The 24,707-nt window shown below is 43.7% G+C and overlaps 1 protein-coding gene across 8 annotated transcripts in view; it reads right to left on the reverse strand.

Moving 5' to 3' along the window:
• The window catches only part of SLC44A3 (solute carrier family 44 member 3), a 111,901-nt gene that overhangs the window by 44,944 nt on the left and 42,250 nt on the right, over positions 1-24,707 (reverse strand). For 6 of the 8 annotated variants that reach the window (XM_049111652.1, XM_049111648.1, XM_049111649.1 and 3 more), the window contains 3 exons: positions 18,564-18,729; positions 7,205-7,361; positions 4,237-4,323 (listed from right to left, as the gene is read on the reverse strand). In XM_049111652.1, the coding sequence (XP_048967609.1) occupies positions 4,237-4,323; positions 7,205-7,361; positions 18,564-18,729 (410 nt within the window). The remainder of the gene's footprint in view (positions 1-4,236; positions 4,324-7,204; positions 7,362-18,563; positions 18,730-24,707) is intronic. The other 2 variants (XM_025417567.3, XM_025417573.3) reach the window with 1 other exon arrangement.

Consider the following 24,707-nt stretch of genomic DNA (forward strand, 5'->3'; position numbering starts at 1 on the left):
TAATTAAGACAAAAATAACTGCAATTGAACAAAAAAGCCAACCCCAGACAGCTCTGGTGGTACACCCACAGCAAAGTGTTCTTTCCCCAGTTTGCTAATCCCAACTGTGTGTGAGCACATTCACAAGCTTTGCATGGTCGCCAGGCCTAGCCTCGGCAGCCTGACGTCTTGACCAAGTAATGAATTTGAGTCCTCAGGAAACGAAGTAAAACACCAATTTTAGTTCATAAGTAGCACATTTTAGGAAGCTTTAGGAACATGCTACGTACTTGACTGATTGGTTAATAGCTCTCTGTTGTATGCAAAAATGAAAACCCATACAATTCTGCTTTTTGCCTACAAGAATTGAAGAAAGAACATTCTAGAATGTTCAGGTCAGTTTGGAACCATTGGAAAGAGTCTTGTGGCTCACCAGTGGGTTTCAAATTTAGAGGAACACTGATCTAAAACGAACATCATAGTTAGGATAGGCATCTGTGTCATCGAAGGACGAGAGATGTGCGCTTAGGGAGGTATTTCCACGAGGAACTGTGTGGACCCTGTAAGAAATAAGAGCTGGGCCGTTCCTGCCATTGGGTGAGCCTGCAGAGCCCAGGAGGGGAACTTCTCAGTCAGACTCCCGAAAAGTGCTGGGAGGGAGGGGGAGGCTACAGGAAGGATCTTCTTCACTGAAGATGTCTGAGAACAGCCAGCCCAGCCTCCTAGAAACTTCGACACTGACTTGCCTGAGGGACAGGGTGGGTCCTGAGCCCCTGACAAGTCTTTTCTGAATCTATAATTGCATGATTCATCCTTCACCCTTTTCAGTGCCCCTACACCTTTCTCGTCCTCCTCCACAAAACTCTGCCCCATAAAAGCTTTGCTCAGCTGTCAGCGAGCTGATGGGTTTGGACCCAGGCTTGGCCAGGCGCCCGAGAGCTACAGACAGTTCTTGTGACTCCTTCTCCCCTAGTTTATCCCTTGACTGGTTACGGCCTTGGGGCTTGGAGGCAAAACAGATATCGATTTATTAAATCCTAGTGGCCTCTCAAGCCTCATCGGTAAATTGGAGATACTATCTCAGAGGGCTGTGGGGAAGATGAACAACTGATACAAAGGCAGGGAAAATGCTCAGCATGTGGTTGGCTGCACAGCGAGCGCTGAAAGCCCATGGCTACTGCTGCCGTGACCTCCAGTGGGTGCTCTATGCTCTATGACATACGCGATGTCTTCCATGAAACCTCTCCTAAGTACCAAGGTTCCCCTTCCTGAGCTCCTGCAGTCCCCATTCCTGCCCTGAGAATGCGCCTCTCTGCACCGTTTTATAATGTCTCCTGCGAATGCCTCCTCCTGCCCCCCCCACCTCGTTCCCCAAACTAGCTTGTCAGCTCCTTGAAGGCCTGGCCTTGCTGTGTCTTGGCTCTGTCACCATAGTCCCCTTTTCTTTCATGCCCGGGCTCAAATGGTTCGAATACAGCATAATCAACACAGTAGTTGTTGGATAAATAAATGTGTGACATGTACCCAGATCATTTTTTTCCAGGTATACACATATTTGGTATTTATGACGTAGAGACAAGCAATGAGAAATGAGGACACGCGGGGTTTGGTCTCCCAGTCTGCAAGTGAATCACTGCACAGCCTTAGGCGGGGTGCCTATAAAACAGGGCAACTGCCACCTGCCACCCTCCCAGGGCTGGGGTAGGTGGCTCGGGCTTTTAAGCAGCAGTGCGGAAACACAACCAGCTCCTTGATGTTAAGTAAATAAGAGCATCTGGGTTCTGATGGTAACAAATGGGCCCCGTTCTCTTTTATCATTTCCCAGCTCCGATTGCACCAAACAAGGCCAATAAAATAGGCCTTGCCTGCCTCTTTTAAATCAGATTTCCAGAGAAATCTTCCCCCAGTGCCAGGAGATTTTTCAAAAGGCTAATCTAAATTCCTTCTCACTTGAGGCTCCCTTCCCTTTGTCTTCTGCCAAATGAGACCAACAACAGCTTTGACCACCATTATAGAATAATTTATCTTTATTCTTAAAATCTTTATTTCACTCTGCTTTCCACTAGTTGATTTGGACTAGAGAGGGCTGTTTCCTCCCTATTAGTATTCACATCAACTCTTTTTTTCCTTCTTCATCATGCTTCCCCCTCTTCCTCCCTTGCCCTAACCCTCAGGTCTCCCAGCAGTGCCCAATGTTAGCTGGTACTGCCTGGTCCTGGAGGAGCCCCCAAGTGGAAGATGCTCTGACAGCTGGTTTAGGCTGGGGCCTTCTGCAGTAGCACCCTGATCAGAACCTGAAAGACCGAGCAAGCCCCTTTTGCAACACTGACGGACCACGCACGGGATCCAGGCTAGCTGAGCCTTGTTGCGATTCAGGGAAAATTGCTCTCATTGTACATCTGTTATAGGGTCCCTTGCCTGTGTAATGGTAATTAAGGTGTGGCTAAAACCATGCTCCTTATGATCTTGGAAACACTATGAACTCCCAAGGGAAAGGTACTGGGTTAACATGAGGTGGTGAAATTTCAGAATGCAGAAAATATGTCCCTTAGGATAACAAGGCAGAGGAAACAAGCATAAACGTATGTTTTATGTTTAACATAAACAAGCATAACATAAACATAAACATAAACATAGCATAAACATAAACAAGCATAAACAGCAAATTTGTCTTCAAATGAAACCTTGGGGGGATTCCCACTCCTAGCCCAGATCAGAGTGTAACCGCTCTGTTCGGAAGGCAGGGTAAGGTGGTAGAGGTAGGGGGCCAGAGGCCACGCTTCCGCCTCCCCACCCCCTGCTCACCTCGCCACCCACCCTCCTCTCCTGAAGTAGTGGTTCCTGCAGCGTCTACAAGGAGCCCCTGGGTTTCCATGAACGAAGGAGACAGAAAGAAGGTGAATTTACATATTTAGTGAGAGCGGATGGCAAATCAACTTCATGGCCTTATGGGACCCTGTGGAGTTGATCTATATGTTTCTTAGCCTTGATTTTCATATATATTTTATCACTGTTATTCTTTTTTTGTAATGGGTCTCAAAATCTTTGAAGAGTAAGTTGGTGTCTGGATATGTGCACACAGTTCTAGGAAGAGAGAAGCCGGCCTATCACATCCATGACAAGGCATTCATAGGGTTTGGTTTCACTTGGGATACCACTCAGCATTCTGAAAGGTGCTATGGTATTTTACTGTGCTTTACACATGCTGGCTTAATGCAAACGGAATGAAAATGAAATACACTCTAAAATGAACTCCAAGAATTTTAGGAACTAAAAATAGAGCTTTATACTGTAAAACTACACTTTCCCCCGAATAATGAAAGGGATTCTTAATACCACTTATCATAAGACATTAAACATGGATGGTCTACTTAGTCCCTTTACTTCGGCTGGTATATTTATTAGGAAGAAGGGCAATAATAAGAAATACTCTGCTAAGCGAGATTTCTGTGGATTTCTAAATTCTAAAACAGCTTGCTGGCTTAGAAAAATACTGCTTTGTGTAAATTTGACTAAGGGCTATTAATTTCCTAAATTATCTACAGAAAAACGTAACATGTATTTAAGTGTCCATCAGTTTGAAAGACTCGAGGAAAAAATCTGAAATTCAAACAATGGCAGTATATAATTTTTCTGATTTTTAAAGGACTATTTATAGCTTGAAAGGGAAAAGCTGGTGAAATACAGAAAAATCAGAGAGGCAATTCTTCTCCCATTTCAGGAAAATTATAGTTCTTGAGGAAGACATTGACAATTAGCTCTCAGTTGACACATACTCATTATGCTGGAATTTCTAAAGACTCCTCCCCTTTTTATTTCTGAGAGGGAAAACACATTTCTTTCAGAATTAGAAGAATGGCCTTAATGACCTATATAACCTCCAACCCAGAGGCCAGATCCATCAGATAGCCTGCTATCCTCTGGTCAAAGCTAAGAATAACTTTCACATTTTTAAGCTGCTGAAAAAAAAATCAAAAGAAGAATAACATTTCTTGACAGGTGAAAATTATATGAATTCACATTTCAGTGTCCATAAATAAAGGTTTTTGGAAAGCAGTTGTGCCCATTCATTTGCATTTTGCCTGTGGCCGCCTTCCTACTACCACGATAGAGTTGTTACAACTGAGATTGAAAAAAGCCTAAAACATTCATACAGTCTGGCCTTTCACAGAGAAATCAGCCAACCCCTGACCTAAGAGATGGAGTCCACTGGAGCGCCCCTCTGTGTGTCCGCGGGGACCGTGGTAGGAGACGTACCTGGGTGAGTTGGCGCAGGCATTTGTCGAGACACCAGAAACAGCAGAAGCAGCATCTGAACATGCACCTGGACCATGCACCATGCTGCTGGGGCAGGATCAGAACCAAACGAACAGAGTCAGAAACATGAGAAGAAAGGAAGCAGGTAGTTTCTGCAGACACACTACGTTTCTAGTGGGAGATTTATCCACCTGGGGAAGCAGAGCAGCACTTCTCCCTCAGTGGGGGCGAGGTCCTTCTATCTGCACCTGCTGCTACTAATTATTACCATTATTATCACTGATGAGGAAAGTTTGTCTCCTGTGGGCTTACCTTGTTATGATTGCTGTTGGCCTCAGCAGAAGGGGAAATGTCTAGTCCATATTCACTAGCAAAGGTAGACTAGGCTCTCTGGTTCTAGCTAAAAAAAAAAAAAAAAAATTCTTTTCCATCTTCCCCTAAGTGTCATCAATTATAAACTTTGCTTTTCCAAACCAGTTTGTATTCATGAAAGATGCATATCCCAAAGACTGTAAAACAAATAATGCCTTGTAGATACTAATTATGTGCCCATAGAAAAAAAGGAATCAAGTTTAACATTTTTTGCAAAAAAAAAAAAAAAAAATCCCATACTGAGATATTCAGGGCTAAATTTCAAGGGACAAATTAGTCCTTTGAAAGATGATTTGGACATATGCATAGCTCAAGAGTGAAGAATTTAATGAAACTCTTAGAGGAGGGTTGAATGTGTCCCACTCACTGCCCAGAGTTTAAAAAAACAAAATCCTGTAAACAATCCTGAAATAGTTCTCCCTGAGGACCCCAGGAGTAACTCAGCCTTATATGGACATTTTCTTGTCCTTATGTTAACTCAATTGGATAAAACTTTATCTGGATACTTTTCAGCCTGGCCGTGGTTGTCAATGAGCCATTGCATGTAGGAAAGATCACACAGTGGCCATGAGAAGTGTTTAAATTGTAGACACAGTGTGAGGCCGTATTGCCGAGGAAAATCATGTCTTTTTAATGGAAGGACACATTTCTTTAGTAGTGAGATCACTAAAGGGGACTTTGGCCCCTTGATTCTTTTGGGATCTAATGAGTGATAAATAACCCTTTAGACCTCTACCAGAGAGACCAACCCACCGACTTTTCTTTTAGATTTATGAAAGGCCTCTGGTCCAGAGTTTTAAGTGCCTAGTTCTAGAAGGATGGCAAGGTCTCCTACTGCTCATTAATTTGTGATTACCTATTGCTAATGCATATACTGAATATATTAAAAATAAAAAAACCTGCCTGCTTTACAAAAAATCCTTCTTGAAATTGAAGGATCAATTTGCAAAGTGCAGGAGCCAAGAAGAACTAGATTTGGCTTAGAATTGGAATGCCTCTGAGTCACCAAAATACATATATTTTTTTACCACTTGAAATTTAGCCCTGAAAAATGTCACTATAGAATTTATTTCTCAAAAAGTCAAACTTTGATTCTTTTATAATATGGGTACATAATTAGTATCTACAATGCAATCTTTCAAACAATTTAAAATATAGTAATAAATCTAGGTGGTGGGGATCCCTGGGTGGCTCAGTGGTTTAGCACTGCCTTCAGCCCAGGGCGTGATCCTGGAGACCCGGGATCGAGTCCCACGTCGGGCTCCCTGCATGGGGCCTGCTTCTCCCTCTCTGCCTGTCTCTCTGCCTCTCTCTCTCTCTTATCTCTCATGAATAACTGAATAAAATCTTTAAAAAAAAAATCTGTGTGTAAAACTTCCCCAAGTTACTATGGACACATCCCTACATCTAAAAGGTTAGAATCAGGGGCACCTGGGCGGCTCAGTGGTTCAGCGTCTGCCTTTGGCTCAGATAATTTCGGGGTCCTGGGATCATGTCCTGCATCAGGGTCCCCATGGGGAGTCCGCTTCTCCCTCTGCCTATGTTTTTGCCTTTCTCTCTGTGTCTCTCATGAATAAATAAAATCTTTAAAAAAATAAAAATAAATAAAAATAAATAAAAGGTTGGAATTAGGTAAACTTGTGACACTCTGATCAAGTCACAGGCACTGAGGTGGGGGTGGGGAAGGGATGAGCATTGTGTGAGAACAGAAAAGTTGGGAAAATTCCAACCTCCCTTGTTTGGCAGGCCAGAAATACCATGAGAACAGCTGTTTTCCTGGTGTTCTGGTTTCCACTGGCATTCATAACCAAATGTGCATGGAAATAAAAACCAGGGAGGCGAAAATCCCCCAGGCACAAAAGCCCCACAGTGTTCTGTCTTTTGAGCTGAGATTTAGGTCAGCTTGTCCATCTCTCAGTCTTAAGCAGGTCTTCTCTCGCTGTCCCTGACTCTCTCTCTCTCTCACACACACACACACCACACTCACATACTCACATGCACATTCACACACACACACTCACGTACTCTCTCACATAGGCAGACGCACACATTCACACACACACATTCTTTCTCTCCCACTCACTTATTAAAACTCCCTCCCTCACATACACCAGTCACCTCCCATGGCACCCTCTAGGAAATAGAAAAGGAATATTTTAGCATTAAAACAGAAACAAACATTATTCCTGTCTTGTAGTATATTTTATTTTAAAAGAAAAAGTATGATAAATGTCCATGATAACTTTTCAAAATTTGAAAAATTCTTCCCATTTGTTCAGCAAATGAAAAACCAGCTAACTCAGAACTACTCCCTCCCCACTCTCACCTCCACCACCTTGTGGGTAAAATAATAATAATAATAATAATAATAATAATAATAATAATAACAAAATTCTTCAACAAAGCCATAAAACAGAGTCTGGAGACAAGAAGATTGCTGGGGGCAGGGGTAGAGGATGGGATCTGAAGGACACTGGGGCCTTTGGAATGGCCACTGCCACAGGGCCACAGTCCTGGCGTGGGGCCTGCTGAAACTGTCTGGTAACTGCCATTTCCGCCACTCAGCTCTGCACTGAGCACTAACAAGCTGCCTTACCTTGTCTTTCAGAGTGTTGTGAAGGTACATGAGAATGGTTCTTGGAATCCTCGTCACAGTCATTAAAAATGACCCTTTTATGGCTGTTCCTTGATGGTAGCAGAAAAGAATGGAGAGAGACCAAAGGATTGGGCGATCAGGAGGGTCATTTTTGTTTCTGGGAATTGGGGGAAAAAAGACAGCATTTAAAAACCACCATTTAAAACTTCTCTCCCAGGTTCAAATCATCAACGGTACTAACACTTATAAAGCAGTCATGCGACAAGCATTTGGCAAAACTTTGATACTCATTGGTAGCTAAGGTTAAATTATTTCTTGGCACTCAATGCTACAAACAGAACGTTAAAAAAATGCTGATGAATTAAGCAAGTTTCCCTCTTTACAAAGCCTCCCTACCTCCACCAATCCTGTAAGTTTTCTATTAATCTCATTTTTTTTAAGATTTTATTTAATTTTTTTTTAAATTTTTTTTTCTTTTTTAATGATAGTCACAGAGAGAGAGAGAGAGAGAGGCAGAGACACAGGCAGAGGGAGAAGCAGGCTCCATGCACCGGGAGCCCGACGTGGGATTCGATCCCGGGTCTCCAGGATCGCGCCCTGGGCCAAAGGCAGGCACCAAACCGCTGCACCACCCAGGGATCCCTAAGATTTTATTTATTCATGAGAGACACAGAGAGAGAGAGACAGAGGCAGAGACACAGGCAGAGGAAGAAGCAGGCTCCATGCTGGGAGCCTGACGTGGGACTCGATCCTAGGACTCCAGGATCACACCCTGGTCCGAAGGCAGGCGCTTAACTGCTAAGCCACCCGAGGATCTCCAATCTCATTTTCACTTTCAGAAATTTAATTATATAATAATTTCCAAGGTTTACATGACATATGTAAATATTGCCAGTATTAGCTTGGTGATTAAAATCACCACCCAGTCACACGACCAGAAGGGCAGCCACGGACACAGCAGCGAGCTCCGGCTTAATGTGCGGGAACAGAAAGTTCTTGCACAAGGCTCAAGGCTCCGAAAATCCAGCTGATTTCTACTCTGCTCTTTAAAGGTCACTCCAGTGTGAATCATTTGTGGAACTTGTCGTGACACAGCAATCAAGAATGCGAGGGCCCATTTCACAAGCAGGGGGAAAACAAAAAGAGAGAAAGAACAGAAGGGGCACAGCCTTCACCCTACCCGAAACCTGAAAGATAAAACAAAGGAGGGAGGGCTGAGCAACCCCTCCCCTGACCCTCTGAATTTCCTGCTGGTGCCAGTTCTAGAAAATGAGGCCCTTTCTGAGAAGCCACCTCACTGATTCCAACTGAAGCTCGGTTTCTTCATAATGGATTATTCTACAACCTGCTCTGGTTGCTAATAAGTCACTATGAATCAAGGTTTTGACAAGAGCCTAGGTTTTGAGGGAGAAAAAGGAACGCGGCCAGAAATGTCTCAAGAGTTGGCAAGGGCTCTATTTTGCTGTTACTGAAATCATCCAGGAAGGAAAGGAGAACACGAAAGTCCTATTGGGAGCGGAGTAACCGTGATCCAGTTGTCCCACAAAAGGGTGATGTGTGTTCCAACTCAATAGTCTTGAAAATAGGAAATACCAGGGAAACTATTGGTGATACGAATTCATGTTGGCCTGATAAACCAGAAGAGTAGTACAGGCCAGGAAAATCTGACACAGTTTTTCCCTTTCCTCAGCTTTTTTTTTTTTTTTTTTTTTTAAAGGAAGAATGTTTACTTTTCCATTTAGGAGATTTATGTGCTTTAGGACTTATTACAGTGCTCGAGAGGATGCAAGGAAGAGTGGACAACACCTGCTTTCCATCTGGTAGGGAAACAAGTGATTCACAGGCCACTGTGAAGGGGCCTTTGGAGTCTGGTCCTTCAGGTTTTGAAGTCTGGGCTTGAGCATCATCTTTCAGAGAAAGGTTCTGCTGGGATGGGATTAACCATTTCAGGCAGCGGAGTGACGCTCGTGGGCCATGACACATTCTGGCTGTGAGTCCGAGGCTCTCCAGGGCTTGGGTGGAAGAAGATGCATGAGTTCCAGAAGCTGGGTTATCACGGGACGAGAGAGACACCTTAAAAAGCAGGCCCTTTAAACTCAGGCCAGCTCGTGGAGCCCGAGTTCGATACCCACCCCCCCACCCCATTAGACACCACCCTACAGAAAAGGGTTAAATAAGTGGAGTGTCTGAGGTCTCCACCTTCCCTTCTTAGACCTTTCTCCATGTTCCAAGGTAACGTCGCCCGGCCATGCCGCCCTGCTGTGTTCGTGGCCAGACCTTCATCTCGGTCTCCTCACACGCTCAGGAGGACGCACCTGATTACATCCGAGGAAGCTTAAAATACTCCTTATCTCTGATGTCATCGTATTTTGAGAACTGGCTCTGGGGACGGCCAGGCAGCGCCGGGCGTGCGGGGCAAGCCGGGGATGGGCTGAGGAAGCTGGGCCCCCGTCAGGCCTGGCCTCTGGGCCCGGGGCCTACTGCGAGCGGCGCCCCGTCCGCCCCGCTGCTGGGGGGATGGCCTAAGGAAGACCTGGGGCCTGTGAGGGACTGGGTGACCCTAGGATGTGCCCCCACCGCCACGGGGCCCAGCTTCTCCCTCCTTGCACCGCGTGGCTCTCGTGAGCGCTGAAGGCCCCGGCCCTGTCACGGGAGCCCGAGCCCCAGGACGCCACAGCCACTCAGGTCGCTAAGCAGAGGCTCTGGCCGGCCCCTCAACCACGCGTGGGGCAGCTCGGCCGGCGGCCTCGGGGAGCTACAGGCCGCGTCAGCTCTAGGGCGCCCGCAGGCCTGAGGAGCCCTCGGCGGCGTGAGAAGTCACTCCTGGCCGCGGCGTGACGGCTGCCCTCCAGTGAACGGGTGCCCCGAGGGAGGAGACCATCCTTTCCCGAGGTTTCTTCCAGCAACATCACTGTACGCTTCATCTTTCCCGTCCTCCAGAAGAAAGGAAATGGTCTTTGTTACAAAGGACAGGGTCCTGCAGCTGCCCCGGGCGGCTCTGCTAGGGCCGCCAGCCCGCGCCGCCCCCCCCGCCCTCCCGCGCCCTCCCGGGCAGGAGCAGCTGGAAGCCGGCTCTGGTACGCGTGAAAGCAACGATGAGCTCAGGCCTCAGGCGGCCCCTCTGCGAGTTGAACGGTTCCAGTTCCTTCCTGTCGCACCCCCAGCCACATCTTTACGGCTCTCTGTTGACCCCTCTTCAAGCGAATGGTTGTAAAAGAGAAATTTTACAGGCTGCCCTAGCCTGGCACCTGACGGTCTCCGCACGAACTCCTCGGTTGTCTTAACGCTGACGTGAATGACGAGAGGAACGCACCCTGGCTAACCCTCTCCGGAGGGCAGGCCCCAACGTGAGATGCTGCGAACCCCGGGAGGGCGGAATACCTTAAGGTTTCAAAGTGAGGCCCCATGAAGAAAGGAAAGTGGAGCTCTTTAATTAAGCCATAGTGCTGCAGGGGCACCTGGGGGGCTCGGGGCCTGAGCGGCTGCCTTCGGCCCAGGGTGTGATCCTGGGGTCCTGGGATCGAGTCCTGCAGCGGGCTCCCTGCAGGGGCCTGCTTCTCCCTCTGCCTGTGTCTCTGCCTCTCTCTCTCTCTCTCTCTCTGTCTCTCATGAATAAATAAATCTTAAAAAAAGAAAGAAAGAAAGAAAGAAAGAAAGAAAGAAAGAAAGAAGAAAGAAAGAAAAGAGAGAGAGAAAGAAAGAAAAAGAAAGAAAGAAAGAAAGAAAGAAGAAAGAAGAAAGAAAGAAAGAAAGAAAGAAAGAAAGAAAGAAAGAAGAAAGAAAGAAAGAAAGAGGGATCCCTGGGTGGCACAGCGGGTTAGCGCCTGCCTTTGGCCCAGGGCGCGATCCTGGAGACCCGGGATCAAATCCCACATCGGGCTCTCGGTGCATGGAGCCTGCTTCTCCCTCTGCCTGTGTCTCTGCTTCTCTCTCTCTCTCTCTCTCTCTCTGTGTGACTATCATAAATAAATAAAAAAATTTAGAAAGAAAGAAAGAAAGAAAGAAAGAAAGAAAGAAAGAAAGAAAGAAAGAAAGAAAGAAATAGTGCTCTAGGGGCACCTGGGTGGCTCAGTGCTTGAGCACTTAGGCTCAGAGAGCGATCCTGGAGACTTGGGATCGAATCCGCATCGAGCTCCCTGCATGGAGCCTGCTTCTCTCTCTGCCTGTCTCTGCCTCTTTCTGTGTCTCTCATGAATAAATAAATAATAAAAAAGAAGTAGTGCTCTAAGTCGACATGCATTTTATTTTATTTTTATCAAAGTAATGTGTAAATATCTTAAGTCAAATAGCAAGAGGCTAACCAGCAAAGAGAGCAGTTTGCTTTCCTCACTGCTAATTTTCTTCCCCTAGAGGTCATATGTTAGCTATTTCTTCTATAACTTACCCCACACTTCCAAATAGCATATTCTCTCTGCATATATTTTTTCAGTCTCTAATATTGTCTACTGACTTCTCACATTTTTTAAGAGAGTGGGGAGAGAGGTTGAGGAGGGGGAAGGGCAGAAGGAAAGGGAGAGAAAGAATCCGAAACAGGCTCCACAAGCAGCATGCAGCCTGATGCAGAGCTCCATCCATCTCATGACCCTGAGATCACTACCTGGACCTGAACCAAAACCAAGAGTTGGACTCAACTGCCTGAGCCACCGAGGCACCCCTGACTTCTCACTTTGAAACATGTTTGTTGATTGTTTCTCTCATACAACCTAAACATTTTCCCATTGTCTCGTTCTTCTCAATGTAATTATGTTGAAGTTTTTAGAGTTTTTTCTCATCTTTTTTTGAAATATCATTGACATAGGACATTGTGTAACTTTCAGGTGGATGAGGTGTTGATCTGATACTGACGTACTACAAAATGATTACCACCACAGCAGTAGCTAACACCTGCATTACGTCATATAATTACATTTCTTTATTGTGGTTAGAGCTTTTAAATTCTACTCTCTTAGCAACTGTCAGGTATATTATACAGTCTTATTAACCATAATCACCATGCTGGACATTGAATCCCTAGAACTTATTCATCCTACCTTGAAGTTTGTACCCTTTAACCAACATCTCCCCATTTCCCCCAGCTGTACCCCTGACACCCGTTAGTCACCACTCTACTGTTGCTAAGTTTCTACTGTTTTGGCACTTGTTACATTCTACATATAAGTAAGACCATACAGTATTTATCTTTGTTGGGCTTATTTTGCTTATTAGCACGATGCTCTCAAGATCTCTCCACACTTTCACAAATGACAAGATTTTCTCCTTTCTCGTGGCTGAATAAAATTCCAGTGTGTGTGTGTGTGTGTGAGCACCACATCTTTATCTAGCTACCTGTTAATATTTGATTAACATTTGGGTTGTTTCCATAGCTTGGCACTGTGAATAACGCTGCAATAAACGTGGGAGGGAAAATATCTCTTTGAGATCCTATTTCCATTTCCTTTGGATAAATACCCAGAAGCGGGATTGCTGGATCATATGGTAGCTCTAGTTTCAATTTTTTGAGGAACCTCCAAACTGTTTTCCATAGTGGCCGCACCAGTTTGCATTCCCACCAACAGTGCACAGGGGTTCCCTTTTCTTCACATCCTTGCCAACATTTTTGATCTCTTATCTTCTGATGACATCCATTCTAACAGGTGTGAGATGATATCTCCTTGTGGTTTTGATTTGCACTTCCCTGATGATGAGTGATGTTGAATACATTTCATGTACCTGTTAGTCATTTGTATGTCTTCTTTGGAAAGATATCTATTCAGTTCCTCTGCCTATTTTTTAACTGGATTTTTTTCTTAAGAGGTGACCTTTATTTATAATTTTATTAAATTGATTTTAGAGAAAACACATGCACAAATTGGGGGAGGGGCAGAGGGAGAAGAAGAGGCAGAGATTCTTAAGCTGACGCTATGCTAAGTAATGAACCGAGGCGGGGCTCCATTAGGAACCTGAGATCATGACCTAAGCCAAAACCAAGAGTCAGATACTTGACTGAATCACACAGGCGCCCCTTTATTTTTATTTTTAAAGATTTTATTCATTTATTTGAGAGAGAGCGAGAGCATGAGTGGGGGTAGGGACAGAGGGACAAGCAGACTTCTCACTGAGCAGAAAGCCCTATATGGAGCTTGCCTTGATCCCAGGACACTGAGATCATGACCTGATCTGAAGTCAGATGCTTAACTGAGCCATAGGCACACCTAGTTATTTATTTTTTAGAGAGAGAGAAAAAGATCACATGTGAGTGGGGTATTGTGGGGAGGAGCAGTAGGAGAGGGAGAAAGAAAATCTTAAGTAGGCTTTGCAAGTGTGGAGTCCAATGTGGACTTGATATCATGATCCTGAGATCATGACCTAGGCCAAAATCAAGAGTCAGACACTTAATCAACTGAGCCACCACGTGCCCCTTAACTGGATTCTTTTATTGTTATTGGATTATATGAGTTCTTTATATATTTTGGATATTAACTCTACGGGATATACGATGTGCAAATATTTTTTTTCTGTTTTCATAGGTTGCCTTTCATTTCGTTGGTTTTTACTGTGCAGAGAAGGTGAACAATTTATATCCTGAAAACTACAAGATTTTAATGAAAGAAATTTAAGAAGACACACACAAATAGATATTTCGTGTTTATGGATCAGAAGAACTCAGATAGTTAAAATATCCATACTATCCAAAGCCAGTATAGATTCAATGTATTGACTACCAAAATTCCAGTGACATTTTTCACAGGAGAAAAAAAAAGCAGTTCTAAAATTTGTATGGTATTACAAAAGATCCTAAATAGCTAAAGCAGTTGTGAGAAAGATGAACAAACATGTAGGCATCACACTTCCTAATTTCAAATTATGCTACAAAACTATAGTAATCAAAACAGTGTGGCACAGGCATAAAAATGACAGATCAGTGGAACAGAATTAAGAGCTCAGAAAGGGAAAAGGATGGTCCCTTTTATAAATGGTGTTGGGAAAACTGGATATCTACATATTGAAGAATGATATTAACCCCTATCTTACACTACTCACAAAAATTAATTTGAAATGGTTTAAAGACTTAACCATAGGAACTGAAATCATAAAACGAAAGAAAACATAGGGAAAGGGCTCAGCATTGGTATTGGCAGTGATTTTTTGCATATGACACAAAAGCACAGCAATGAAAGCAAAAATTAGTAAGACTACATCGAATTAAAAATCTTTGCACAGTAAAACAAACAACAACAACAAAAACAAAAATGAGAGGCAATCTATGTAATGGGAAAAAAAGTCTATGTAATGGGAAATTTTATTCCTAAATATTTTATTGTTCTTGATGCTATTGCAAATGGGATTGCTTTATTTTTCAGATATTTTGTTGTTATAGAAATGCAACTATTTTCTGCATGTTGATTTTGTATCCTGCAACTTTACTGAATCCATTTATTAGTTCTAATAGTTTTTGGTGGAGTTTTTAGGATTTTTCTAGATAGAAGATCATATCGTCTGCAAACAAAGACAATTTTACTTCTTTCTGTCTGATTTGGATACCTTTTCTTTCTTTTTCTTGCTCTGGCTAGGAATTCCAGTACTATACCGAATAGGAGTGGTGAGAGGGGGCCCTCTTCTCTTGCTTCTGATCTTAGAGGAAAAACTTTCAACCTTTTACCACTGAGTTTGTTTTAGTCAGTGTTTAGTGTTTATATTATCAGTACCTAAATAACATTCACAACTGATCCAAGTAGTGTATTCTTTTTAAAAATTGTGTATTTATTTATTTTTATTGAAATATAAACCAAGTAGTGTATTCTGATTCTAGTTCCTTTCCTATACAACTTTTGGGTTTTCCTGAAGTTAATAATTGTTTCACATTTTACATTTGCTTGGTTTTCCATGGGCTTTACCAAATGCTTTATCGAAGTGTAAATCTTTACTTGTTTAAACACATCTGGTATTCTCTTAGTTTTCTTTCCCTACCTCTCCCTTCCCTTGGAGACATGCCTCCTGGAGCCCACTGCTCTCCTGCTCCTCCTTGGCCTGGATATTTTTTATAAGTGCTATATAGCTACCCTTCTGGGAATTCCCTGTTCTTCTTTACTGTGTTGGAACCCATTTCCTGAAACTCCTATTTTTCTCCCTGGCTTACTCACTCATTTCAGAGGAGAACACCCTTCCCAGGAAAGGAGATGGAGAAGAAAATCTTCTGGGATGTTGCAGTCCTGAACATGACTTTATTTTCTTTACCTTTGATTGACAGTATGAATACTTACAGAATTCTAGTTTTGGAAATAATCTCTTCTTAGAATCTTGACAAGTTTGCTCCATCGTCTTCCTCGTTCAGAGTTGCTGTTGAACATCAGACTCCATTCTAGTTCTTGATCCTTTGCCTGTGATCTATTTTTCCCCTTAGAAGCTTCTGGGATCTTCCCTTTACTCACGTCCTCCAACTCTGGGAAATTTTCTTTGATCACTTCCTCCTTTCTCCTTCCTTTGTTCTCTATTTTTGGAACTTGTATTAGTCAGATGTTGAGTCTCCAAAATGTATCCTCTAATTTTTTATCCATCCTTTATTTTCCATCTCTTTGTCTTTTTGCTCTACCTTCTATAACAATTTTTCAATTTTATATTTTAATTCTTCAGAAGGAAATTTTCACTTTTGCAATCATATTTTTTATAAATTTATTTTTTATTGGTGTTCAATTTGTCAGCATATAGAATAACACCCAGTGCTCATCCCATCAAGTGCCCACCTCAGTGCCCGTCACCCAGTCACCCCCAACCCCCGCCCACTTCCGCTTCTACCACCCCTAGTTCATTTCCCAGAGTTAGGAGTCTCTCATGTTCTGTCTCCCTTTCTGATATTTCCACTCATTTTTTTCTCCTTTCCCCTTTATTCCCTTTCACTATTTTTTATATTCCCCAAATGAATGAGACCATATAATGTTTGTCCTTCTCCGATTGACTTATTTCACTCAGCATAATACCCTCCAGTTCCAACCACGTCGAAGCAAATGGTGGGTATTTGTCGTTTCTAATGGCTGAGGAATATTCCATTGTGTATATAGACCACATCTTCTTTATCCATTCATCTGTCGATGGACACCGAGGCTCCTTCCACAGTTTGGCTACTGTGGACATTGCTGCTAAAAACATCGGGGTGCAGGTGTCCCGGCATTTCATTGCATCTGTATCTTTGGGGTAAATCCCCAGCAGTGCAATTGCTGGGTCGTAGGGCAGATCTATTTTGAACTCTTTGAGGAACCTCCACACGGTTTTCCAGATGCAATCATATTTTTAATGACTAAGATGCCTTTCATTTTTTTTCTTGGTACCTATTTTATGGATGCAGTATTTCTTTATTCTTTCTGAGGATATTATAGGGTTTTTGTGGAGTTCTTTTTTGGTCATTTTCTTCTGCTTGCATTGTCTCTATTTCCCTTAAATTCCCTTTGTTTTGTTCATTTTGATCTTTTTCTTTCACTGGAGGTTTTTCTGTGAATGTTGAATCATCACTGACTACTAATTTATATCTAAGACTGAGGCACTAAAGAGTGAATTGGAAGCTCTGTATGAGGGGTGACAGTTGTCTGGTTCAGTCAAGGAATCATTTCACTGGGGATCCCCTCCCCCACCACACGGCATTATCTGCAGGTCTTTACTTTGGGTTGGTAATTTCTCCAAAGAAGAATCCTCTAATCTCTTGCCAGGGGAATATCAACCTGGCTGTCAGCATCCTAGGAGCTGAGCCATGGAATGCATGTTGGTGGCAGTGGGGGTCTTCACTATTCAGTATTTAGACTTTTACTTATCTGCCCTTCTTTCAGTACAGAGCCTTACCTCCAGCTTCAGTGGTGCCAGATACCCCAAGGTCTGGACCCTTTCTGGTTTACCCGTCCAGAAAGCAAAGCTCCTGTCTTCTGTTGGCTTGGAGAAGGGGCCCTGGAGCCTAACTGTTCCTTAGGCAGTCCTATAACTAACCTTCAGAAATACATTTTACACTTGAATTCCTGGGCCTCTCTAGGTATTTGTGGCTCAAATCAGCCTGTATCTTATTTTCACCTCCTCTCTCCACGGTCCCCCGCCGCCCCCTCCCCCCCAGATGAGCCTTGCTAGGTTTGTCCTTCTCAGCTTCGTAGCTACTCATCCATCCTCTCTGCAGCTTTCAACATCTGGTTGATTATTTCTTTTCTCTGTCATTTCCTTTTCTATTGTCCTTGTGTGTTTATGCTTCTTTCATTCGTTCTTTCATGATTTGGAGAGGGAGAGGAGTTGGGGTAGGAGGAGGGATTAGAGATACAGATACATGCTTCACTGGAAGTCCAAACCAAAAGCCCCTATTGAAAATGGTTTGGTTTTGTGATTCTAAGATAACACAAAATCACTATTGTCAGACAGATGTTAGCTGCTGGTGCAACATGGTTAGAATAATCTTTGCTCCCCTACTCAGGAGCAAGCAGCACACCACCCACCTCCAGTGGCTCTGAGGTTCTCAAGGCCAAGGACTATAAGCTCTGTGTGCATCCTACAGAGTCTCTGATGATGAAAGCTCTCAAACAACACCCCTGTATTAAAACCCACAGTGCTCCTTATTGTCGGGAGGTAATTGCTCATTGGGATGAATCATCCCTGGTTGACTTTCTTACCCCCACGAATATTCATGCTTATCTGCTCATTTGGTCTGGGAGATTAGAGGAGGATCAGCCCTATCATGAAATAAACTTCCTGTCCTCAGTCCAACCCTGTCATTGTCCTGGCCTGCTCTACTTGCCTGTGGTTTTATCCTTGCCCCATGGAGAGTCACACACACAAATGAGGTAAAAAGTTCGGGTGTGTGTGTGTGTCCTCCATTATTTTGATGAGGTAATGGGATGAGAACACTTAACTAAGTATCATGGTGAACAAAGAAGTAATTAATTCACTAGTACTTAAGTATATGAACACAAACTATATTTTATTGCTATATACAATTTCCTTAGGATTTAAAATTATTTTCCAAGAAAACATTTTCCTCATTTTACACAAGATAAATAATGCTCACAGAACTTACTGAAGTGTGTTCCAAATAGACCAGTATTTTTTTTAAGTTTGAAGTCAAAAAGAATGGATACTTACAGAAGTCAACCTTTCCTTTCCGACGTTTTCAACTCTAAGCAGTTGGATTATACCCCTGTTTTGCTTTCCTATGCATTTTCTAGTTTAAGGCAAAAGAGCTTGGAAATGTGACAAATTTAAGGTATAATATTTCTTTTCACTTCCAAAGGAGCATCCTGCTCTGATTTTTACCTTAGGTCTTACTCCTGCCAACCCCTTTTAAAACTCCAAAGTATCTTTCATGATACTTGACATGAAGGATGTAGACAAATCAAGAGCAGTAACATGCAAGACCTACCTGTTGAAGTAGCAAGTGACCAGTGCCCCAGCTATAGTCATCTGCTGGCATGTGAGGATGAATTCGCTGGTCCAGATGAGGCCAATTAAATGGTACCACCACATATACCGAATGCCTACAAGAGGCTGATATTCCACTTGGCCACCTTCAATAACCTGTGCAGCTCCTAAAGTTTAAAACACAAACATGCTTTACCTCAATGTTTGCCCAACCATGGGAGATGATTCAATGGGCCATACTTCCTTGTAGCTGGCCGTTAGCATTATGTAGACTCACAGATGCCAAAGTAAAGTTGGAAGCATCCACCCTAATTTGATATCTTCATAGCAAAAATTGAAAAATGAGAACACACTTTTAACTTATGAGTAATATCAATAACAATATTCATGATGACTGATGGGTAGGTAATTTGTGAGACACTTGAACTATACAAACTCTAAGGCTCATCCCACTTTGTAGAAAGGAAAACTGAGGTTTGGGAGAGTCAGGAAACTTTTTTTTTTTTTTTAAGATTGTATGTATTTATTCATGAGAGACACAGAGAGAGGCAGAGACACAGGCAAAGGGAGAAGCAGGCTCCTGAGCCTGATGCGGGACTCAATCCCTGGACCCTGAGATTACGATGTGAGCCAAAGGCAGATGCTCAACCACCGAGCCACCCAGGTGTCCTGAGTCAAGAAACTTTTGATAAACTCACTGCTCATGATCAGTGAAAGGAGAATATAAATCCTGATATGCCAGATTCTAAAATTTATAGTTTTTCTACCACACTTCTTTATGATACAAACAAAACTTGTTATGTGGGTGAAATCACACAAAGCCATTGGGACTATAGCCTAGAACTCTGGTTCACCAAAACTTTAGAGTTTATAAAAGACCCAAGAAGCTTCATTTTTTCAAAGGGGTTTATTTCAGATTTCACTGCAAGGACAAACTCTTCTAGCACATTTAAAAAACCTATTGGGTCTCAATGGTAACTTTCCAGTTCATATCTCAGCTTGAGCCTTTCCTGGTTAGCCCAAGGCAAGATATTTAGTCTCCTTAAGTATAATGTCCATTTCCTGCTGGTAGTTGGAATGAGATTACATGGTAAATGCTTAATATAGGGTCTGGTCCATAAAAATTTCATTCCATAAATGATAATGATTGCATGAAGTTTCAGGAGCTCAATATTGTGTTAAACCAGGACAGCAGGGTCATCCCGGCAGTGCTCTACCTTTGACATGGCTATACCCTCTTTTATTTGCCCTCAGCTAAAGAAGCCCCTGAATTAGCTCTCAATTCAATTCAGTTCAGGTTGGATTTAGTAAATCCAAATCCCAGCTGTGTGGCTGTTTGATTTCTAGATGTTCTCCATTATGTGTTTAGAATAAACCACTGTTATGTAAGAAGACAGGCACTTCAGTCTTTAGCAAAGCCTACAACTTGAACAGCATTTAAAGGTAGTTTCATATTTTCCTTTATAGCTATAAATTGGTTTTAGGTTCATAATTCACGTGTCTATAGACATTCACAATAGGGTCCCTGCAGAGGAAGTGGGAGAAGATAATCATACTGTAGAGCAATCTGATTCCATGGACCACGGCTAGCCTTAGTTCCTTAGGCTCTGTGTTCTGCTGAACAAGAGTCACATTGTGAGAAACAGTGGGGAGGCTTGATTTACAGATTAGTTAATATTTATTGAGCACTGGGCTCTTTCTGGCTTGGAAGCAATCTCTGTTTCAGGTACGGCACTGATAAACATTTATGCTTTTCCAAAATGGGTGTGTTTCAGGAAAGCATTCCCAGGGCTATCGGAGCTGACCCCTCACCACTAACACAGTTTAGGTAGATCGGGTCAGTGGAGACTTGGGAGAATCACTTCATCGAATATCAGAAGTGACCAGGGCCAGTCAACAAGCACACTGTTACTTCCTGCCAGGTCAAGTCCTGGGGATAGACTACAGTTTTGCAAAAACAGGTCTACAACAAAACAAATAGTTTGGGGGTGGAAAATGTTCCCACAGAACAAGAGGAATGCTTTCTTTGACAGATGAAAGGTAAATACAGAGGCCCCGGATGCTAAAGGGGAATGGTCTCTCTTCTTGGCTGCCCTGCACTGTCAGGGGCACACTCACATATATTCCAGCTTGGCACACTGATGGCCCTAGCGACTGGAGAGTGGCTAAAGTGATAAGCCAAGGTTCATACCAGCCTTCAAGCCCTTGGCATTCCCCAAAGAAGCAGAAGCCGAGCAGCAGTAAGCTTGTAAGTTACTCTGGTCATTGCTGTTTTATTTTATTTTATTTTTAAAAAATATTTTATTTATTTATTCATGAGAGAGGCAGAGACACAGGCAGAGGGAGAAGCAGGCTCCATGCAGGGAGCCCGACATGACACTCGATCCCAGGACCCTGGGATCACACCCTGAGTCAAAGGCAGACGCTCAACCGCTGAGCCACCCTGGCATTCCTGGTCATTGCTGTTTTAGAGTCTCTTTGTCTAAGCCACCTTCTATTTGTTCCTCTGGTTCGGTTATAGCAGGCTGTTTACAGACTTTCCTTGAGATTAGGGTTTCACAACTTCTCAACAAACCAACTGACATTTTGGTGCAGATAATCCTTATTTGGGGGTGGGAGACTACCCTGCACACTGTAGGATGGTTAGCATTAATCCTGGCCTCTACCCACTAGATGCCAGGAGCAACTTTCCTCCCCACCTCCAGTTATGAACCAAAAGGTCTCCAGACATTGCCAAATGCCACCTGGGGGACAAACCTACTGCTCCAAAACCTCTGCTTTAGGCAAACCTTCTCTGAAGAATCAGGCGTTGTGGCCTCAGAGAGAAAGCCTGGAAAGGGGTGGTTGCAGCCTGTGGGTGGGGCAGGCGTGGTCATGCGCACAAGACTGCCCTCTCCTGGAGGACGGTGTCCGTGCAAGCGAGAGCCCTCAGAGGACCAGCCCCTTTGTTGCTAGACTGTTTCACTCTAGCTACCTACTAGATAACAGGAACTGGACTTCAGGTAGATCCCAAGATAGGATAGCTCCCAGGGATGATGGTGCAAAGGGCACTGAATTGGGAGAGGACTCGGTCCCACTCTCAGCTTTGACACATGTGATAAGCAACCTGGGCCTTTGTCCTCTCATTGTCAAGGAGAATATGGTGGACAAGATGAACCCTGAGGCAGTGGTTACAGGCTTGGGCTTGAGTCCCACAGGCTGAGATTCATATCTCTGCACCATCCCCTAATGGCCGACCAGCCTCAGGCAGGTCACCTTGGAACACCTCTGTTCCATCACTTGTAATGTGAAGACACTAATACCCGGTCCTTGCACGCTTGGTGACCCCGTCCACTCTTGTGACTCCGAGTACCACACCCGCAGCTGCTATGGGATAAAGTGGGTAAGACACTTGGAAGAGTGAGTACCCAATACAGGGGTAGCTATAACTGAAATACAGGTAAAGAGAATTCCAGCTCTGGAGTTAGCAAAAATTTTTTAAAAAGATTTTATGTATTTACTTGACACAGAAAGAGAGGATAAGCAGGGGGAGTGGGAGCTGGAAAGGCAGAAGCAGGCTCCCCGCTGAGCAGGGAGCCCAACGTGGGGCTCCATCCTAGGACCCTGGGATCCTTACCTGAGCCGAAGGCAGCCCTTAACTGACTGAGCTCCCCAGGTGCGCCTGGAGTTAACAAATATTTATTAAGCATCTACTGCAGGTTGGAATGATTCTGGACATTAGCCATTAAGGGGGGAACATGAAAGAAGCAAATAAAGAATCAGAGAGAAGACCCCATCTGAGTGACTATCAGGAACTCACATGGTGCTTTACCAGTCTCTCCATCTCCCCTTCAACTTCTAAAGGTTTTTCCCCATTGCCACTCTCTGTCGATGGAGACCTACTTCTAGTTTCCAGGAGAAAAGGGAGCAATTGGCAAGCTTCTGCGGGTGCCTACCCCCAACAGCTTACCTGGTCAGCATGAGCCGTAGCCTGACCCCCACTTAATGTGATAAACTGTCCGTAATCCTCCTCTAGATCCCCCCCCCAATCTTCTGATGACAGCTCTTCAGCAATTCTCGCCTCCTGCTTCCTTCACCTAAGTATTCCTCTCAATGGAATCATTTTTAACCATCTCTCGTCTTTGAAAGAAAAACAAACCCTACTCTTGACTCTCCTCCTCTCGCTTCCTTGCCATTTCTCTGTTCCTCTATAAAAACATTTTTTAAGGTTATATGTTTATTTATTTTAATATAATCTCTATCCCCAATGTGGGCCTAGAACTCATGACCCCAAGACCTAGCGTTCCACGCTCCTCTGAGTGAGTCAGCCAGGTGCCCCTTTGCTCCTCTTTTGTGGCCAAACTGCTCAGGATTGTGTCTACATACACTTCAATCCTTTTCTCCCTCTTCAAGCCACTCAGATCGTGATCCACTCCCCTCAGATTTCACTGAAGCCGTTTTGTTGCTAAATTCAGTGGTCAGTCCTCAGGTCTTACCTCGCTTAGCAGTAGCATTTGACACATCGGACGCCACTAACATGTCCCTGGCGTCCTTCACCCGAACTCCAGGACACTTTCCATCCTCCTGGGGCTGCTCCTGGCCGGCCTCAGTTTCTGTTCCTCCTCAGCTCCAGAATCTCTTCCACTGAAGGTCCCCGAAACAAGTCCTTTCTACTCCTGTGGTGTTAAATATCATTTATATGCTCCCCAATTCCCAAATGTAGATCTCTAGCTCGGATGGCTCCAGAAATCTCAGGTTCAAACTGCTCATCCCCCGCTTGACATCTCCATCTGGCTGCCAAGAAGATGTCTCAGTTAACATAATCAAAACCTATATAATCCCCCATAAAATGCTCCATTCAGAGTCTTGCCCCCTCTCAGCTGACGGCAGTCCCATCCTCCAGTTGCTCAGTGTCACCTCTAGATCTCTCCTCCACACCTCTCCACTAATATATCAGGAAATCCTTCAGAATAGACTCAGAATCTGATATGTCACACCTCATCCATTATTATGCCAGCATCATCTCCTCCCCGGATGGCTGTTAGAATGTACATCAGATCACGTCACTATTCTGCTTAAAACTGTAATGACTTCCCAGGTCAGATCAGAACCAGAATTCCCATAAAGGCTACAAGGCCCAAGGATCTGACCCCATGCTCTCTCTGACCCCCTGTTGACCCACGCTCTCCCTTAACCATCCCACTCCAGCGGAAGGGGTCTGCTCGCTGTTTCCCCAGTACCCTTGCCTCTTGCTGTTCCCTTTGTCAAGAACACTGTCCCTTCCCTTATATGGCCTCATGGCTCTGCCCTTACCTCCTTCAAATCTTTGCTCACGTCACCCCAAAGAAGTCCTCCTCACTCACCGCATTTAAAATTACTCTCCCCCTTAAGCATTTCTCATTCCTTCTCTCTGCTTTCTCTCCATACCACTTATTAACTTTTAATGTACTATAAAATTCACTTATTTTATTTAACACCCATCCTCCCTAGCTTCCAAACTAGAAGGAAAGCTGTATTTTTCTAAAACAGGGTCTGATACAGTAAATGTTCAATAAACATTTATTGAATGAACAAATAAATGAATGAATCAACTTTCCTCAATATATCCTATGTATACATAAATAAATCCAATATATCTTATATCCCTAATAATCTTATTATAGAGATCTGAGACCATTTTCTGGATATCATCAATATCAACTGGAGGAAAGTTATCATGAAGCTAGTTATAAGTCCAGGTATTATATACAAGCTTCAAAGCATTTTGAAAGATTAAGGTGATACTCATGATCATATAAATGGCAGTTTCTCAAGGAAGGCAGACCAGCCGGTTGGGATAATTTCCCAAAGGAAGAAGGTCCAACTTGGAAGGACTCAGCTTTCTAGTACATTCTATACTTTGGCCTCTTCCAGCAAATTGGCTCAGGTGTCCCACTGACATCCCTCCTGCCTGTGTCTCCCACTGGCTCAGCTTCTGCTCTGATGGCATGCAGATTAGGGAAAAAGAGAAGAAAATCTCACTGACATAGAGTCTGGGATTTACCAAGTTCATTCTGTGTATACATCTCATTTAATACAGCACTAATGCGAATTCACTCACTGATTCAGGGCACACTTTCTGAAGTCATTTGGGGGCTGCAGGCTGAGTTGAGAAACACAGAAAAAA

This window comes from Canis lupus, chromosome 6 (assembly GCF_003254725.2).
Source record: "Canis lupus dingo isolate Sandy chromosome 6, ASM325472v2, whole genome shotgun sequence".
NCBI classification, from domain to species: domain Eukaryota; kingdom Metazoa; phylum Chordata; class Mammalia; order Carnivora; family Canidae; genus Canis; species Canis lupus.